Raw genomic sequence first — 20998 nt, forward strand, 5'->3', positions numbered from 1 at the left:
TAGTATACCCAGAAACCGAGTCTCCTCAGAGCTCCATGGATACACAATGCACCTCTGTGCTCGTTCAGCTTCTTAAGTAATGTTAAGGTAATCTGATCATCTCACCATTTTTTATTAACGTATCCATATGCCTGAAACTGCATCTTCCCAAACTCTCAGGTTTCTCAGAAATCCCTTGATGCTTCAATCCATTTTGAATAGTAATCCGCCAGTACTAAATTTGTCTTGTTTTGAAAGTTGGACAAATCTGCTCCTAGCCTGTGCCAAGACCTTTCTGGAAACTTTGAAGATATCAATTTCTAAGTGGGCACATGACTTTTGGTGGCATATCTATGACAGGGCAAGATACATTTCTATTACTTCAAGTTTAGTTGTTGAGATATTGGTCTGTACTTACAGATTCCCAAGTGCTCTCTAGAAATCATTTTTTGCAAACATTCTTGCCTAGTGGCAGTATACAAAAATAGAGCATAAACTGACTACAACCCTCATCTGTATGTGCTAGTGGGAGCATGTACTGCATTTGAATGCATTCGCTGGGTTTCAGCACAAGTGAGCTTCGAAGGTCACGCTTGAAGAACCACCCCTAATCACCCGAGCATTGGAGGTAAAAACGATCTCCTGACTTGTGTGCTGGAAGCCAGCTAGCTAGTCAAAAGGAAACAAGACAACATAACGACTCGAGAGAGTGCTGCCATTATCAAAAGGAAACAAGACAAAAGGGTTTCAACTAACCTGAAAAACCCAACAATCCGATATTGACTATTCAATGTTGCACTGTCTCCTTTTTGAATGTGGAGAGATTGGTCCAGCTTTTAATTTTTTTATCTTCTTTGGAGTCATTTCTTATTCCTTATCTGCGTGTCATGTCTTAACTATTTCATCAGTTCAAAACTCACTTAAAACAGAAGTTCGTTTTGGTCTGAGAGAAAGTTATTGACAAGGGAAGGATACGTTTTAAAAAAAACTTGTTGCAACTAGAAAGTGGGTGGCTAAAGAAGAAGAGATAGTTCATCCCTCCATAGCTGGAAGCCAAATAATTTGGGGTATCCATGTGGAATCATAATCACGGAGGGAACTGTGCCCAGCATCTGGTCATAACAATAAGAAAGATTGATGGCAATGAATCCCGCCAAGCTATCCCAGATGGTTTAGCCACATCATATTATAGATAGTGACTATGCTGAGGATTTTGTCAAATGTAGTATTTTGGCAGCTTTGGTATCCAAGATCATAATACATGGAGTATCATGTATTTACCATAATACAAAATAAATACAAATTGCTGCTGTCACTATCATCAAAATGGCCACATACAACGGTTAATTTTTTAAAAAACGTAATTAGTTGTTTTCAAAATGTAATCGAAATATTGGGGAATCATAATAAATAAGAGTCTTTCTTTCTTATCTGATTTGGAAAATGGTCAACGGTGTTGCAATTGGTAAAAAAGACTTCTATTGAATGCATTACCAGTGAGTTGAATGAACTTGCAATACTGTGGGACATGAGCAAAATTGTAGTCATGACACAACAAATCTCTTCAACTGCATGTAGTCAATATCTTATTGGTGCTTTTATATGGTGACTCAGATAGACATTTTAAATTAATGGACACTAAAAAATTAGATGCTCTATTGATGTTCTCTATTGACTGGAACACTATGACTAGACACTTGCTCTCCAAATCATCCCATTACAACCATTAATCCCCTTGAGAACAGGGGGTACTTGAGGAGACAAAACAAGGCAACCTGCATTAAAATACCTTAACCTACAGGACTACAGACCAAGAGCTGGAAGATGGACTAAATGTGGATACCTCTGTTAGGCTGAGGTAGCTACAGTGGAGGAAAGTTTGCTGTAAATCTTTGCACTGTCCTGGACCACATTAGTGTGGGCATCTCCTCAGCCAGAAACAAGTCTTGAAGTGATAACATGAGTAACTAGAAATGGAAACAAAGTCCACAGTCAGCCCCTGGATGAGGGAAGGGCTGGTTCATTAGGTTCAGTATTTTGAGGGGTGGTAGCCTCTTTGCAGAGATGATCAAAAGGAAGGAGAAGTGGTCAGGGAACTTTGTTGTCTGAAATGAAGGTGATGCGTGGCAACAAACTAAAGTGAAATCAGCAGTTGTGCGCAAGAGGCTGTGAGAAAGCGTGGATTAGTCTGTCCATGTGAGAGATGTACTTGCAGAGAACAGTATCACCCAAAGCGATATTGACAGAAGAGTCTTCAGCACTGATATCAGTCAGGCTGCAGATGCCCATAGGTGAAGGGCAACCATTAGAGGCTGCAAACTACCAGCAAAGACCAAGAGCACCAACTCTCCGACATGCAGAATATTGGAGCAGCACAAACCAAACATCATATCAGGGTCATCTTGAACGATGCTTTGACTAGTTTAAGCAAGAGTCAAATATCAGGGATTTGGCCAACGGCAGGTTGATGGAGTTGGGCCACAGATCAGCCATTAAGTCACTGAATAGCAGAACAGGCTCAAGGAGTTAAACGGCCTACTCCTGTTTCTATGTATGGGTATGATAGAAATGAAGTTTAATTTTTTTTTTTTCCTAACGTAACCGCGGAAACACTCCTGTTTATTTCTTTTATTTTAAATTTAATCCCCACACTACCACCTAAATGCGGTAGTGCTTATTTTATCCCCAGCACCCATGGTGTGTGTGTGCAGGTGTGAGACACAGTGAATATTGGAGCAGCACAAACCAAACATCATATCAGGGTCATCTTGAACGATGCTTTGACTAGTTTAAGCAAGAGTCAAATATCAGGGATTTGGCCAACGGCAGGTTGATGGAGTTGGGCCACAGATCAGCCATTAAGTCACTGAATAGCAGAACAGGCTCAAGGAGTTAAACGGCCTACTCCTGTTTCTATGTATGGGTATGATAGAAATGAAGTTTAAAAAAAAAAAGAGGTCGAAAAGTGATAGGTTATCTGAAGTCAGGAGTCGCATAACACCAGATTACAGTCCAACAGGTTTATTTGAAATCACAAGCTTTCGAGCACTGAGCCTTCACCTGGTGTTGTGAGACTTCTAACTTTGTCCAATCCGGTCCAACTCCAGCACCTCCACATCAAGGTTATCTGAACGGAAAGCAATATCAAACTTATCTTTGTGGATTACCTGACAATGACAACAATGATATGTACTTATATAAATGTAGAGGCACTCATTGTTTATCTTTTGTTTTTGGTGGAATTGTGAACATAGAACATTACAGCGCAGTACAGACCCTTCAGCCCTCGATGTTGTGCCAACCTGTGCAACCAATCTAAAGCCCATCTAACCTACACTATTCCATTATCATTCTTATGTTTACCCAATGACCATTTAAATGCCCTTAAAGTTGGAGAGTCTACTACTGTTACAGGCAGGGCATTCCATGCCCTTGCTACGCTGAGTAAAGAGCTACCTCTGACATCTGTCCTCTATCTATCACCTTTCAATTTAAAGTTATGTCCCCTCATGCTAGCCATCACCACTAGAGAAAAAAGGCTCTCACTGTCCACCATATCTATTCCTCTGATCATCTTATGTGTCTCAATTAAGTCACGTTTTGACCTCCTTCTCTCTAACAAAAACAGCCTCAAGTCCCTCAGCCTTTCCTCATAAGACCTTCCCTCCATACCAGGCAACACCCTAGTATATCTCCTCTGCACCTTTTCTAATGCTTCCACATCCTTCCTATAATGCCGTGACCAGAATTGGATGCAATACTTCAAGTGCGGCTGCACCAGTTTAGTACAGTTGCAACATGACCTCGTGGCTCCAAAACTCAACCCTTCTGAAGTTTGAGAATCTCAAAAGTAAAAAAATTCTATTGTACTAGCTTATCATGGTGTTTTGGAATATTAGGAATTCAAGGGTTAAAGATCCCCTATTAGAGTGACTGACTATGTTCGATTGAGTACCTGTCCTTTGACAGGCTGAGACAGCCAGTGTCTGGCTACCTCTGAACTGCCAACATCGTCTGGAGCCGTATGTATATTTTGGTCCCAGCCTCAGGCAAAGATATTTGTTTCCCTGAATAAGACTGGTAGCCCTGGTTATAAATCTTATTAACTGCCTTATGTCCCTCTTAACACACTTTCTTACCTATTAACAAGGGTATGTGAAGACCAACAATGAAAACAACACTAAATCCTATTATCTATCTCCTTTCCTATTAACATAAGATTGTGAATAATACAGTAATAAGCTCCTGTGAACAATTCAATATCTGTCACAGGAAGGTAGCAATCACTAGTCATTGTAAGATTGAGAAATACCTGTTTTAACAACATTGTAGGAATCAGCCACGTGATGTTAAGAACTTTGTATTAGTCACACCTGAACAAGATATAAAAAATACTGCTTACATGTAATGTTCAGCGAATCATCGAGGGGTACCATCATAAGAAGGCTACAAGACTGCTTTGGTGTCACCCAGAATCTCTCGCTGGCTGTTCAGTAATAAAGTGACTACCTTTGAACTGAAACTTGCGTCGTCCAGCATGAAGAGTCAACATACCAATAGGTTTCGGGGTAGTTGATGAAAACAGAAGTTGCTGGGAAAGCTCAGCAAATCTGGCCGCATCTGTGAAAAGAAATCAAAGTTAACGTTTCAGGTCCACTGACCCCTCTTCAGAACTTCAGGATAGTTGGACTTTGAAAAGTTGTGATTATTCAAATAAAAAAAAAGGGGTGGGAGGAAGTGAGGGAAGAACAAAAGCAGATTTATGTTGTTGGTGACCTGCCTCAAAAGTTGACTAATTATTCGCTAATCTGAAGACATTTTGGATGATTTGACAACAGGTGTTGCCATGCCCTGGACTAGCAGCTGATAGGATGTTGAGTTAGTCAATCAAGGCAAGACCAATGCTAAGCAGCCAATCACAGAGAATATTGATTTTTTTAAAAAGAAGGGGAAGGTGGGACTAGGTTAGTTTGGCAGGTGCAGTGTGATTGCTGGAAACTGTGGGACTGGCTGTGATGTTTTACACTCCTTGCTTTCTACCTGTTTGAAGACTCGTTGAATATTTTGAAAAAAGGAATCCTAGTCTGTAACAGGTGTCAACATTCTTTAAAGTTTACTGAGCAGTTTGTATTTTCTGGTAATTTCAAAATTAACTATGCATTCATTGTCAGTGAACAACTCATTATTCAAAGGTTGCATGAAGATGTGGCATCCAATTGAAACTCATTTCAATGTGGTAAAATGTCCCAAGATGATCTCCTCTTCACTTGTGGTTTGTTTGCCTCTACTCTCCTCTTGGAGAACAAAACTGAGCCTGGAATTTTACTTTAACAAGTTGAAGTTACTGCTTATTTAATGGCTCTGTTTAAGTGTTTGAAAAATTTTGTGTGTTTCAAGGTGTTTTCTACACTGTTTGTTGGTCTACCCACAACCAACCTCCCTGTGTCAGTGCTTCTCAGGATGCACAGAGAGTCTTCAGTAAGTTGATTGGAAAAAAGAACATTGATGCAAAACTACAAGAACCAATTATGTTGACATAAAAGTTTCCAAAAGGCTGAAGTTGGAGTTTCACTTCCATTCAAAACTGACTGTGAATTTTAATACTGCAGGCTACAGTGGAGTGAGAGGAACCACTACATAGCCTCCTCCTTGCAAGGAGACTTGAACAGATAATGCAGGCAATAGTACAGTAATTTTTCACTTTTACCAAGTAAAATCTTAGAACCTCAACAATGCAGGTAGAGACTGTTTGACTCATTGAGTCTGCACTGATCCTCTGAAGAGTATCCCACCTAAGCCCACAACCCTACATTTCCCTTGGCTAATACATCTAGTCTGGATACTATATGGGCAATTTAGCATGGTCAATCGCAGCCTGCACCTCTTTGGAGACTGGGAGGAAACTCGAGCTTCCAGTGGCTGTGTGGGTTTCCTCTGGAAGGATGTGCAAACTCCACACAGATGGTCACCCAAGGCTGGAATTGAACCCTGGTCCCTGGCAATATAAGGTAGCAGTGCTACCTGTGTCCTCTTACTATCTTGACTATGAAGAGGCATGTTAATATAATTATGATATTAGCCATGAGTTCAATCCCACTTTGAGGTGTTCTATTGAGAGCTTGAATTTTATCTTTTAAAAATAGGAAAATAAAATGTAAAATCATTGACTGTAAAACTAAGAAGCCAACTTGTGCACAGTCCTTCAGGTAAGGAAATCCTCTCCACTTCCCTGGTTTGGGATATGTGACCCTAATCTCTCACTAATGTCACTTACCCCTAACTGCCCTGAAAGGTAATTTGTCACGTTACATTTTTAGGTAAAAAAGGAATGGATGATAAATATTGACATTGGCAATGATATACTCATTCCAAAAATAATATTTGTTTTAAAAACTGACTGCTCTGTGAATTGTGATGCAAAGATTGGATTACACTAGAGGTTCTGATCATTTAGTTTTCTGCTACACTTAACTGGAGCAGTAATTCCAAACAATGTTGATAAAGTTCAACCCCACCCAGGACAAAGCTATCCACTTAACTGTCATGAAGTCACTGTCATTTTCATTTGTGAAAGGTGTAACATAAAGGAAAGTATTTTATCAAGAAGGATTTGATAAGGATAGCCAGAAATGACAATATAAATACACTTCTTACTACCAGACCCACATCCCAAAGAGACTTGTAAAATCATTTGACAGCTAGCTTTGAAGTAGAAAGTCTCTCAAATTGTTTGCAAATCTCTGCACACTTTAAGCTGACAAACCAGTCACTGCAGGGTTAAAGGAATGCAGCCAACTCTGCAAGGTGTACAAGCTTGTGGTTTCACTCTTTAAAACCTCAAATCGTTCGCTTCCTTTCAAATGTTGCAATGTTTAACAATTATTCACTACAATAATTTCTTTACAAATGTTAAAGAAATCCAAATCTAAAAGTTAGAGTGAAATTCAAAACATGTAGGGAATGTAGTCAAAGCAGGTAAGGAATGGATTAATCTGTCTCCTCCCTGTCTTGACAAGTATACTACTGACTTGTGACTGTAATTATTAGAGTTCTGTTGTCACAGAAGCCTTAAAGAGGAACTTGCCATGCAGTTTGTTTCAGACACTTTTTTTACACCATACTGTTAATTTTTATAGGAAATGGACAATTATGTTGAAAGGAGTTATGTTGCCTTTTATTTCTGTTAACGTTATGATCAGATCTGGAAACGGCGAGAAAGGGAGAGACTCGTATTGAGTCTGTGGTGGGTATCCAGAGTGCCGGATGAAAATGGGAGAGGCGATTAGGTTGGGTCTGGGTTGGGAATGGAGTCTTGCTGAATGCAGTTCATGATTGAGGTCAGTGTGATTGATTGAAAACGGTCATTTTGGTAATAGTGAGTCTGGGTAAGTGCAGATTTTAATTCCTCACCTTTTCTTAGTGAACAAATCATAGTCATAGAGATGTACAGCACAGAACTTTCATCCAACTCATCCATGCCAACCAGATACCCTAAATCAATCCAGTTCCTCCTTCCAGCATTTGGCCTATATCCTTCCTATTCATGTACCCATGCAGATGCCTTTTAAATGTTGTAATTATACCAGCCTCTTCCACCTCTGACAGCTCATACCTTAAACACAACCACCCTCTGTGGAAAATGTTGCCCCTCAGGTCTGTTTTAAATCTTGCTTCTCTCACCCTAAACCTATGCCCTCCAGCTTTGGACTTTCCCTCCCCACCCTGGGGAAAGGCCTTAGCTGTTCAGCTTATTCATGCCCGTATGATTTTATAAACCTCTATAAGGTCACCCTTCAACCTCCAATGCTCCAGGGAACATAGCCTCAGTCTATTCAGCTTTTCCATTTAGCTCAAACCTGGCAACATCCTTAAATCGTTTCTGTACCCTTTCAAGTTTAACAACATCTTTCATATAGCAGGAAGACCAAAATTGAATGCAGTATTCCAAAAGTGGTCTCACCAATGCCCTGTACAACCCAAGGAAATCAGTCAATCCTCTGAGGTCCCTGACTCAGAGTCAAAGTTAGGGATTTTTTCAGATATTTCCAGATGATTCCCCATTGAAAGATTCAAATTTTCGAGCAATTCTCCCACCGTCAGTGTGGTAAGTTGTGCACATAGTCACGGAGTGCAATTTCCAGGGTACGTCTGGTCTGAAGATATGAGCCAATTAGAGTCATAGAGATTTACAACACGGAAACAGACCCTTTGGTCCAACTCATCCATGTCAACCAGATATCTCAAACTAATCTCGACCCATTTTCCTGCACATGCTCTATATCCCTCTAAACCTTTCTTATGCATATATCCATCCAGATGCCTTTTAAATGTTGCAAATGTACCAGCCTCCACCACTTCCTCTGGCAGCTCATTCCACACACGTACCACCCTCTGCGTGAAAAGGTTGCCCATTAGGTCACTTTTAAATCTTTCCCCCCTCACCCTAAACCTGTGCCTCTAGTTCTGAACTCCCCCACTCCAGGGAAAAGACTATTCTATTTATCCTATCCATATCGCTCATGATTTTAAAAACCTCTAAAAGGTCACCCCTCAGCCTCCGATGCTCCAGGGAACACAGCCCCAGTCTACTCAGCCTCTCGCTAGAGCTCAAACTGTCCAAACTTGGCAACATCCTTGTAAATCTTTTCTGAACCCTTACAAGTTTCTCAACATCCTTTCGATAGGTTCTAGGACGCTGGCTTGTTACAGTGATCTTTTGTCTAACGTTGGTGTTCTAACAAGTTTTTTCATTTACAGTCTGATCTCTATAATATAGCTCTCTAGTATAGGTTATTCCAATTTCTCTTGCTAGACTTTCAACAGCAAGTGATTGTTGATATCATTATGACAATATCTTATGATGATTTGACATGGGCATTCTCTTTATCTTTTTTTCGAGTTCACATTTGCACAATGGCATGCTTTATGGAGTTATGTAGACTGTGGAGGCTGTAGACTATTATCATTGTCATCTGTAAATCTGTCACTCATTTCAAGTCACTTTAAAGGTTGTTGAAAAGCTTTTCATTCAAACCCAATCAAACTTCAATCATAGCACAAATAATAGCTTTTGAGTGATCTGCCATTATCAACATCCTGCGGCTTAGCATTGACCTTAAATCTTTAGAGGGCATAGTTTTAAAGTGAGGGGGGAAATGCTTTAAAAGGATTGAAGGGGCAATCTTTTCCACGCAGAGGGTGTGAATGTATGGAACGAGCTGCCAGAGGAAGTGGTGGAGGCTGGTACAGTTACAACATTTAAAAGGCATCTGGATGGGTACATGAATAAGAGTTTAAAACTGATATGGACCAAATGCTAGCAATGGGACTGGATTAATTTAGGATATCTGGTTGGCATGGACAAGTTGGATCAAAGGGTCTATTTCTGTGCTGTACAACTCTATGACGCTAATGACCAATCAGAAAAGTGCCAAAAGCCTAAATAAAGATATAAGCTTTAGTAAAATGGATGCTTGGGGAACAGCTTAAGAATAAAACAGTGTGCAATAATATTTGTTCCTGTATATCAATCTTAACTTCCTTTTTTTCCTTTTAGATCCCTGTTTTGCTGGAAAAATTGAATGAGCATTCACTTATTCCTCCAAAGGAGCCTGCAATTCCATTCCTATAAAGCAAAATGACAGCCAGCAAATCAGCAGTGATCAATTATATTCATCTGGATGAATCCTGCACACTCTCATTTCGAAAAGGTATGGGGTGGAACAGATATCTATTGATTTTCAATGGAAGAGCAATTCTAAAGTGGTAAAAGGGCATTCAGTCCTTTGACCCTGTCCTAGCCAAACATCCTCTCTCTTCCCTTACACCACTCTGTTTCTCCCTTTATATTTTCTGGCTTCTGTTTTTAACCAGTGTGGAGTGGACAGAGAACAGCTAGACCTAGGTTTTGACCAGGAGGATGCCAATAACTTTACACCCCACCTGATCTCACTTTGAATTGTTTGCACCATCAGTCTTAGCATTGATTTTAGCTTAAGTGAGCCACATTTGAAAAAGATTCCCATTCTTTTCCTGAAACAAAATCTTACTCCAAGCTGATTCTCTCCTTTATTTGTCTCGTGTATTCAAACGTTGGAACAGGCCACTGTCCCTCCCATACCTGAACACAACTTGGTGAAAGAGAAAGTTCTAGAAGGGAAGAAGGATTACCTTATAATATGGAGATGGAAAAATTGTTGAAGGAAATGATGTATAAGGTCTGAAAGGATTAATGTTCATGTTCCATTGCTTCTGGCCATTGTACTGATGTCATAGTCTAGAGGTGGCAAAGACAAGTTCTACATTTGCTTTCAGTTGGAGATGATGCATCCATGCCAACCCTAAAAGTTTCCAGTGATTATTCCTGAATTTATTGCTAGCATACAATAAACTTATTGTCATTTGAGGACAATGCCCCTTCTATAGATACACTACAGTAGTGCGTCCTGGAGTGGGACTTGAGCCCATGGTCATCTGTTTCAGAGGCAAGTGAATTCTGATACCAATGCCTGGAACTGAGGATAGCAGATGATTCATTGCTGTCTCTTGGCAAATGTATGCACATCCCACACATTGGAAATGTCCTGAAGGGAGGTCTGCATGGGAGCACCAATACATTGACTCAGCTCGTTAGTATGCACTAAACAGGCAACTTGAGAATAGAGTAGATTAATTTTATCTCACTTTTTCAACCACAATGTGGTGTATATTCACCTGTGAGTGCCTTATGACAACACCCTGCATGAACTCCACAGTACAGATAGAAGTTTAAATAGAGGAGGTTGGATGCTCTTCAGGGGGTTCACTGTGGACTCGATGGACCAAATGGCCTGCTTCCATACTGCAGGGATTCTAATGATAAGACATAGAAACAGAAGTAGGCCATTCAGCCCATCGAGACACCTTGTCATTTCAATGAGGTCATGGCTGATCTGGACTCCACTTTTCTGCCTTTTGCTTCCCTTACTGATTCAAAACCTGTCTGCCTCAGCCTTGAATATTACCAATGACTCAACCTCAATCCTCTGTGGTAAAGAATTCCACCGATTAACTGCCCTCCACATTGAGAATAAATTCCTCCACACTGCTGTCTTAAATATGTCACCCCTTATCCTGAGAATTTACACTAAAAAAAAATTCACAAACACTTGAAGAAATGGTGAATGTGGAAAGGTGACAGGGTTGGTGGATGTGCTTACGACTACTAATTACGAGGGGGATAACACACAGATCTATCAACCCCTCAGAAAACAAATAGGAAATGACTTCACAACGAACCCCATCCCCATAAGTAGAAAGCAGGAGACAACAGCTTCGCTTCACTTAGCGGTCGCCACTGATGATGTTACCTAGCCAGTTAATGAAACGTCTGGATATCAAACCTACAGCTCAGCGAGCAAACCTACACCATAAACCTCAACTTGCGCTACAAACCTTGCAGGGGGATAAATACCAACAGAAATGATTGAACTGGAAGGCCTATTCCTGTGTGTAGCAGAATCTTCTGCTTCCGGTTGGGAGGTTGTGGAGTTGGGGAGGGCACTGCATTAAGTGGGTTGGTGATTAAACAAACCATACCTCCTCCATACCTGTGCCTGAATCAAATCAGGGCAGAGGAAAGGCCCATAATCTAACTCCTGCCCCACTAACAATTGAGGTCCTTAAGTGGAGAACAACTTTAGTTGCATCTTAGAATTCCGTGAGTGATGCTGAGGTTTTTGGAAACTTGTTTGCTTTCCTTAAAAAAAAAACACTCCTGTAGTGAATGATTCAGTACATCGGAAAAGCAAAGGTAGAAGAGACAAAAAAGTATTGGACTGTTGTCCAGCAAAAATGTAGCATGTGACACAGGATTTTCAAAGTTGTGTAGCCCTATATATGATGTTAATGTAGGAAATGCACTATCTATAAAACAGCTTTACAGAGTTAATCCAGAGAAGTTTTCAATAGTGAAGGAAGAATCAAATTCATGATGCTTAATGTTAAAAAAACACATGACACCAGGTTAAAGTCCAACAGGTTTATTTGGAAGCACTAGCTTTTGGAGTGCTGTTCCTTCATCAGGTAACTGGAGCAGGACCATAAGACACAGAATTCATAGCAAAGGATTACAGTATCATGCAACTGAAATAAAATATTGAACAAATCTAGATTGCTGTTAAGTCTTTCATCTTTTAGAATGGGTTGCAGATTTTGCTTCATTAATATGTAAATTCCATGACTTCTTTTAAGTCACATTCTTGAGAAAAGATTTCATTTAAAAAAAAAGGTGACACCTCAGCTCAGACAATGCAATAAAGGTGCATATTAAAACAGCCATCCCCTATGGACAAGCCCTACACACACAGGATCTGTTCAGATGAGGAGGAATGCAATGGACACCTGGAGGTGCTGAAGGATGCCCTTGTAAGAACAGGGTACGAGGCTCAACTCATTGGTCACCAGTTTCGACATGCCACAGCGAGAAACCGTAATGATCTCCTCAGGAAACAGACACTGGATGCAACCGACAGGGTACCCTCCACTATCCAGTACTTCCCGAGAGCGTCATATTCTTCACAGCCTGCAAAACATTATCGATGAGGATGAGCACCTCACCAAGACCTTCCACATGCCTACACATCTCACCTTTAAACAACCACCGAACCTTAAACAGATCATTGTTTGCAGCAAACTGCCCAGCCTTCAGGACAACATTGACCACAACACTGTACAACTTTGTCATATCAACCACTGCAAGATGTGTCAGAGTGTCGAGATGGATACCACCTACCATGTATACAGCAGGTACTCAGACAACATTGGCTGAGTCGCATATCTCATACGCTGCAGGCAAGGATGCCCTGAGGCATGGTACATTGGCAAGACCAAGCAGACACTATAACAGCGGATGAATGGACAGAGGATGAATGGACACCGCAAAGCCAATGCGAGACAGGGGTTTCCACTCTAGTCGGGGAAGACTACAGTGGTCAGGGACATTCTGCCTCGGATTTTCAGGTGAACATCCTCCAAGGCGGACTTAAGGATACGCAACAATGCACAGTGGCTGAGCAGAGGCCGATAGCCAAGTACGGTACTTTGCCGAATTACCCTATTCCTGACCCTCATGATTTTATAAACCTCTATAAGGTCACCCCTCAGCCTCTGACACTCCAAGGAAAACAGCCCCACCCTATTTAGCCTTTCCTTATAGCTCACACCCTCCAACTCTGGCAACATCCTTATAAATCTTTTCTGAACCCTTTCAACATCCCTTTCAACATCCTTGAGAGGAGGAAGGTGAGGGTGGACGGAGAAGGAGGGAAGCGAGTGGGTCACTCGGGGAGGGTGAGTGTGTTATGTTTAGAGGTGTGCTCACCCATGATGAGGAGTCTGCTACTGTGGGCGATGGTGCCTTCCCTGTTGCTGGCACTAAACGTGTACACTCCGCCAGCACCACGCCCCACCGCTCAGATCTCCAGGCTCCCATTTGCCACCTGGTATCGTTGCATAAAAGAAGTTCTGGGATTTACATAATAATGAACCGAAAACTGCAACCCATTCTAAAAGATGTAAGATATAACCGCAATCTGGGTTTGTTCAATATGTAATTTCAGTTGTGTGGCACTGTTATCCTTTACTATAAATGCTTTGTCTTATGATCTTGATCCACAGCCACCTGATGAAGAACAGCACTCCGAAAGCTAGTGCTTCCAAATAAAGTTGTTAGACTATAACCTGGTGTTGTGCACTTTTTTGGACTCTCTTTCTCCATTTAAATAATAGTCTGTTTTTTAATTATTCCTGCAAAAGTGCATGACCCTCGCATTTTCCTACATCAAACTCCATCTATCATGGTTTTGACCACTTACTCAACCTATCTACATCCCCTTGCAGATTTTGTATACCCTCATCACAACATGCCCTCCCATCTAATTTTATATTGTCAGAAAATTTACACTCTGTCCTAATCTCCAAATCATTAATGTAAAATGGTAAAGATTGTGGTACTCCAGTCGTTACATTTTTCGACCTGAAAAAGATCCATTTATCCCAACTCTGTCTTTTGTGTTAACCAATCCTCCAACCTTGATAATGCATTACCCTCCAATACTGTGAGTTTTTATATTGAGCAATAACCTTTTATGTGACATCTTACTAAATATCTGGAAATACAAATACATTTTATCCACTGTTTCCCTTTTATCAATTCAGCTTGCTATATCCTCTGAGAACTCAAGCAAATTTGTCAAACATAATTTTTCTTTCTCAAAACTATTTGACTCTGTTTGATTAAGCTTTTCTAAATGCCTCACTATTTCTTAATAATGGACACTAGCATTTTCTCAATGACATATGCTAGGCTTACACATGTACAGTTTCCTGCTTTCTGTCTCCCTCCATTCCTGGATAGGGTCGTTCCATTAGCAGTTTTTTAATCTGGTGGAACGCTCTTGGAATCCATTGATTTCTAGAATATTTGACCAATACTTTCCCTCTTTCTGCTGCAACTTCCTTTTGTACCCTTGGATGCAGGCTATCTGGTCTGCAGAGATGTTTACCTTTACTCTCATTAGTTTATCAAATGTTTTGTCTCATCAATGAGATTGATATAATAGCTTTCTCTCTTTAGCATCTTGCTGGAGAAGCACAGCATCTGAGGAGCAAGAGAATCGACGTTTCGGGCATAAGCTCTTCATCAGGAATGAGGCTTGTGGGCCGGGGCTGACAGAAAAATGGGAGGGGGTGTAGGGGCTGGAGGGGGTGACAGGAAGGTGATAGGTCAGAGAGGAGGGTGGAGCTGATAGGTGGGAAGCAAGATGGACAGCTCAAGAGGGTGGTGCCAAGTTGGAGGCTTGGGACTGGGATAAGGTGGTGGAGGGGAAAATGAAGAAACTGGTGAAGTCCACATTCCCCCCACCCCCCATCCCAGTCCCAAGCCTCCAACTCAGCATTGTAGACCTGTCTCCTCATTCCTCGTGAAGAGTTTATGCCTGAAACATCGATTCTCCTGCTCCTCGGATGCTGCCTGACCACCTGTGCTTTTTCAGCACCACACTCGACCCTGATCTCCAGCATCTGCAGTCCTCATCTTCTCTCTTTAGCATTTTGCCTATCTATTATCTTTGAGATGTTTATAGTGTCCTCCACTATGAATACTTTTGGAAAATAATGGTTTAAATAATCTGCCATTTCCCTGTTCCCAATTATTAATTTCCCAGTTAATGCCACACTCACTTTAGCTACTGTCTTTCTCTTTATATATCTGAAGAAACCCTTGCTGTTTGTTTTTTATATTTCTTGCCAATTTGCTCTCGTAATCAGTTTTCTCTCATTTTATTACCTTTTTTTAGTCATCTGATTCCTGAAATAATTCCTAATCTTATAGCCTCTCACTTATTTTTGCTGTAGGTTTTGAGTGAATACTCTACTTTCCTTAACCATGAATGTTCCATTCTTCTCATTGAGTCCTTTTTAATGGGGATACATGTTTTGCTGAGCATCTGAACTGCCCATTCTTGACAATCCCTTTTTAACCTGCCTCCATTATTTCCTGATTTATTGTTTATCTCGTGGTGAGGCAATTCTTCAGGGACCTGAAGATGACTCTTATCTGTGACTTCTTTCCATTGCCATTTCTTATTTTCACCCAAAGTAATTCCATGTCTCAATCTATAGCACCGATACACTGTCAAACTGCACTGATATCTTCCTTTATTAACAGCACTACCCTGCCTCCTTCACTTTCGTCCTTTGTTTTTTGGAACGTTGAATACCTTTGAATGTTGAGCTCCCCGGTGCTGGTCATCCTGCAACCACGATTCTCTAATAGCTATAAAGGTTTATTTGTTTCTATTTGTGTTGTCAATTCATCTATCTTATTATCAACGCAGTGTGCATTGCTGCTCTCTTGTTTCTTCCTGAATTTTTAGATTGCTCTTCAATTGAACCCTTTCCCACATCAATTAGTTTGCAGTCTTATCTGCAAACCTAGTTAAGATTCACCAGGACACTAGTCCCAGCATGGCTCAAGTGAAGCACATCCGAATGGAAGAGCTCTCTCTTTCCCCTGTACTGATACCAATGCCTTGTGCATTCAAACCCATTTCTCCCATAACAATATTTGAGTCAGACATTTGTCTTGCTCATCTTTCTTACTCTCTGCTAATTTGCCTGCAATCCAGTTAGTAATGTGGAAATTATTATCTTTGGCTCTGCTTTTTAATTTAGCCCTGAGTTGCTTGTAATCCCCCAGCAGAATCTTTTTCACAATTCTACCAATTGTTGGAATGTGTGGACCACAGCAACTGGAGCCTTCCCCTCCCACTCAAGTTCCTTTCCAGACCAAGAGTCCTTAACCTTGGCACCAGTATGTAACACAGCCTTTGGAACTCTGTCTTCGCAGCAAAGAACAGTTCCTGTTCCCCTTACTGCTCTGTTTTGTTTCCTCACTTGAATGGCACTCAGTGATGTATTTGCTTCCCTCATCCTCCCTGGGCCCTCAGCCCATATTCGGAGCAGAAGTCTCATACCTATCGGGCCAGGGGTCTGGCCGGAGCTAAATTCTGGATCGCAATACCTGACTCGCTCACCATCATACCCTCCAGTTCCTAACTATGGACCTAACTTGATATAATTAAAATGTGATGTGACTGCCTTCTGAACCAGTGTCCATTTGCTTGTCCCACTCCCTGATGTGTCACAGCCTCCAGAGCTCTGACTCCATTGACTGAGCTGAAGTTCCTCAAGCAGCCTGTACTTGCTGTAGATGTAATCACACCAGCAACCACTAACTCCATCATACTACAGTTGCACACATTTCTACCCAACCATCTCTACTGTATTTACTTATTTCATTTGGTTGCTAAATACTTTGAATTCCAAACTGGACTTTTCATCTGTAATAACATTTCTTGATTTAAAGCACTTGACCAATCGAAAACAACTTGACAGATTAAATGCCTGTTCTCCTGTAATGTCATTCTTCAGTTCTGACAGGGATACCTTATGCCAGTTTTTATCTCCCATTGATGCTGTTGACCTTGTCATGCAGGTCCACTCTTCCACTCTCCACACTGGTACTGACTTGCTGCAAATTATGCAATTAGTTGTGTACATAAATGATTTCTTTCTTGTTAGCCAAACCTAGGAGGATCATTTATAACACCTGAATGAATTGTTTTATCAATTTTATTGTTTTAACAGCCAATTTAGTCATAAAATGTGATTGAACTTGTCAGTAAAAATGACTTATTTAGGCCACACTGTGGCTCCAGGCCAAGTAGATCTAGGGAAGTAAAATTATGGGCTACCTTGGATATGCCAATGCTAAATATAAAAAAAAGTTGCAATATATTGGCATGTGTAGTTTTATCAGAAACGTGATATAAATTTCAGCATTTTAGTGGCTCATTTGATCAATTTTAACTGTCGAAAATTATACTAAACGATTTAAACTGTCTGTTGGTACTTGCAAAGTTGGTGTCAGTGCAATGTTATCACAGAAGGATAAGATAAGTATCGAACAGCCAGTCAGTCCATTTTCTTTTCAACCTAATTTTATGTCAACCGAAATATTCAGCTATGGAATAGAAACTTTGAGCTTAACATTGGCTCTACAATATTTTAAAATCTGCATATCTAACAACTATACAAAGAATGTTATTTGTACGGATCATAATCCTCTGATCTCTCTAGAAAGATTCTATAATAACAGCCAATGCCACAACCATAAAATTTGATAATCATTTTTACTGCATGAATAGGCAATTCTGCAGTGGATGCTTTATAAAGACCAAATCTGGAAGAAAATGAGTGTTGTGATCAAAATACACTTATGTAGAAAATAACTTTATGGAAAGTCCATGTGTAATTAATGTGAATATTGTTGCTGGTCAAAGTGAAAGCTTGACAATTATTATGTAGCAATACGAGGAAACTTAATATAACATTGAAAACATCTCTTACAGTTATCTCTTTCATTTTTTTCCAATGGGTACATATAATGAAACTTCACAGCATTATTATTGCTGCTGTTATTATTATTTGGAAACTTGGGTTCTAATGAGAAAATGACCATGTGTGTAGCTTGAATTTTCATTTGGATTTCTATATTGTGTTGACTCAAAAGGAGAAGTCTTCTTTTCATTTTTGACTTCTGTGGGTGGTGGCAGGGTTTCTGTAATTGTTTACAGACATTTCAATGAAGAGTCAAAGTGTGGCGCTGGAAAAGCACAGCGGTTTAGGCAGTATCTGAGGAGCAGGAGAATCAACGTTTTGGGCATAAGCCCTTCATCAGGGATAGGGAAGGGGGATGAGAGATAAATGGGGGGAGGGTCGGGGGGAGGCTAGAGGGAAGGTGGATGGGAAGATGATAGGCGGATGCAGCTGGGAGGTAATTGTGATAGGTCAGTGTCGGAGAATTGAGTCCAATGGATCAGAGATCACAAACAAGGATCTTAGTGAAATTGACAAGTGGTTTATTACACAAAGTGATATTGCGGAAGAGAAATTAACCAGGCTGACACAGAACTGATTCTCTGCATAGATGGCCAAATGTTCTTCCCCAAACAGAAATGTTGGCATATTTTTAGAGGTGTACAACACAAAGGTGGTAATTGTAAAGCAGTTACAGTACAATGGTGAAAAATGTAAAAAGATTAATTTCCATTCTGTTCATTCTTGTTTTAATCAAGAGTCTGGCAGTAGCAATTCCTTTGTAATGACACAGGAGATTCCAGCCATCTCCGTGAGTGGGTGAGAATGTTTGCAAGAGGATTCTTCAAATTATTTCCGGTCCACGCGAATATGTGCAAGTGTCCCTTCTCCTGGCATCCAGATGTGTCCATTGTGTTCCTCCTGCGAGCATAGTTTTCCGGAGCCTCTTGGTCTGCCTGTTGATTTATGCGGTGTTGGTTTCAATGGGAAACAAGCCTGCCCTTGGGGTGTTCAGACTGCAGTGCTAATCAGGCTGGGAGCTGATTGTGAAAAGCTATTTTAGGGAGTGCATTCTCTGGTCTAGGAAGGGGCTCAGCCATGTCTGGTTTGGCCATGTCTGGTTTTATATGTTAGCCTGTTTGGTCAAGACTGGAGCACTCTGGGTAGTTTCTGTATATGTTGGCAGGCTTGGTTTCTGTGTTTTGCAGGCCAGCTTCTGTATTGCCATGCTGTGGGTGAGCAAGGTGTCAGATCGTTTTCCTGCAGTCAGTGGGGTGGGTGGAGCTGTTGGGTGTGAAGGAAGATGGACAGATAGGACAGGTCAAGAGGACAGTGCTGAGTTGGAGGGCTGGATCTGGGATGAGATGGGGGAGAAGGGAGATTTGGAAACTGGTGAAGTGGATGTGGATACTGTGTGGTTGTAGAGTCCTGAGGCAGACGATGAGGCTTTCCTCCTCCAGTTGGCGGATGGTTTTGATTTGGCGGTGGAGGAATCCCAGGATTTGCGTGTCCTTGAGGGAGTGGGAGGGGGAATTGAAGTGACTGGCCACAGGGCGGTGGGGTTGTTTGGTGCATGTGTCCCAGAAATGTTCCCTGAACCACCCTGTGAGTCGGAATTCTGTCTCCCCGAAGTAGAGGAGACCACATCAAGAGGAATGGATGCAGTAGATGAGGTGGGTGTGAAATCTAATCAAGAAAACCTTGAGGTGAATAGTTCAGTGTTTTAGAAACCAAGGGTAGAAGATAAGATACAAAAAAAAATGGCTTATTGCTTAGCAAGAAGGCTTGCTTCTGATTCTGGGAAACAAAGGCAGAAACAGTTTCCTCTTAGAGAAAGAACAATCCAGAAGGTTAGTGAATGTACACATTTCTCTCAAATAAAAACAGCATTATAGTTTAAACGTATCAAGAACAATCAGGGCAGGAGCAAAGAATTTCCAAATGGTTTAATATAATAAAGAGAGAGTTCCAGAAAGAGAAGCCTGTGAAAGAGATGTTCAGGGAAACCATGTTAAAAAATAAGTGAGTTGTGTTGGCAATTCAATAGTCTCATGAAAAGACATGAACAAAAGAAGTGAGCACTGAGTAAATGCAGAGATTTATTTTAAAGGAACCAAATTTTGCATGCCAATGGAAGAACATAGAACAGTACAGTATAGCCCCTTTGGCTCTCAATGTTGCGCCGATGTTTTATCCTACTCTAAGGTCAAACTATCCATCATACTCTTCATTTTACTATTATCTATGTGCCGATCCAAAAGTCACTTAAGTGTCCCTAATGTATCTCTTGGCAGTGCATTCCACGCACCCATCACTCTGTAAAGAATATATTTCTGATAGCTCCGCTCAACCTTCCTCCAATCCCCTTAAAATTATGCCCCCTTGTGATAGCCATTTCCACCCTGGGAAAAAGTCTGTGGCTATCCACTCTATCTATGCCTCTCATCATCTTGTACACCTCTATCAAGTCACCTCTCATCCTTCTTTGCTCCAATGAGAAAAGCCCTAACTCCCTCAACCTTTCTTCATAAGACCTGCACTCCAGTCCAGGTAGCCTCCTGGTAAATCTCCTCTGCACCCACTCTAAAGCTTCCGCAGCCTTCCTATAAATGAGATGACCAGAACTGAACACAATATTCCAAGTGTGGGCTAACCAGGGCTTTATAGAGCCACAGCATAACCTCGTGGCTCTTAAAACTCAAATCCTCCGCTCATGAAAGTCAACACACCATATGCCTTCTTAACAACCCTATCAACATGGGTGGCAACTTTGAGGGATCTATGGATGTGGACCCCACAGGTGTGGATCCTTCTATTCCTCCACACTGCCAAGAATCCTGCCTTAGCCCTGTATTCTGCATTCAAATTCAACCTTCCAAAATGAACCACTTCACAGTTTTCCAGGTTGAAGGCATCTGTCACTTCTCAGCCCAGCTCTGCATCCTGTCAATGTCCTGCTACAACCTACAACAGCCTCGACACTATCCACAACTCCGCCAACCTTTGTGTCATCAACAAACTTACTATCCCATTCTTCCATTTCCTCATCTAAGTCATTTATAAAAATCACAAAGAGCAAAGGTCCCAGAACATATCCCTG

General features: G+C 41.1%; 1 protein-coding gene across 7 annotated transcripts in view; it reads left to right on the top strand.

The window, feature by feature from the left end:
- Positions 1 to 20998, top strand: part of svopl (SVOP-like) — a 158058-nt gene that overhangs the window by 11637 nt on the left and 125423 nt on the right. For 2 of the 7 annotated variants that reach the window (XM_043708975.1, XM_043708979.1), the window contains exon 2: positions 9536 to 9689. In XM_043708975.1, coding sequence (XP_043564910.1) covers positions 9617 to 9689 — 73 coding nt within the window. In that variant the 5' untranslated portion in view covers positions 9536 to 9616. Of the gene's footprint in view, positions 1 to 4967; positions 5117 to 6904; positions 6955 to 7135; positions 7223 to 7310; positions 7365 to 9535; positions 9690 to 20998 lie in introns of those variants that run through there. The other 5 variants (XM_043708976.1, XM_043708977.1, XM_043708980.1 and 2 more) reach the window with 5 other exon arrangements.

Source organism: Chiloscyllium plagiosum, chromosome 19 (genome assembly GCF_004010195.1).
Source record: "Chiloscyllium plagiosum isolate BGI_BamShark_2017 chromosome 19, ASM401019v2, whole genome shotgun sequence".
Lineage (NCBI taxonomy): Eukaryota > Metazoa > Chordata > Chondrichthyes > Orectolobiformes > Hemiscylliidae > Chiloscyllium > Chiloscyllium plagiosum.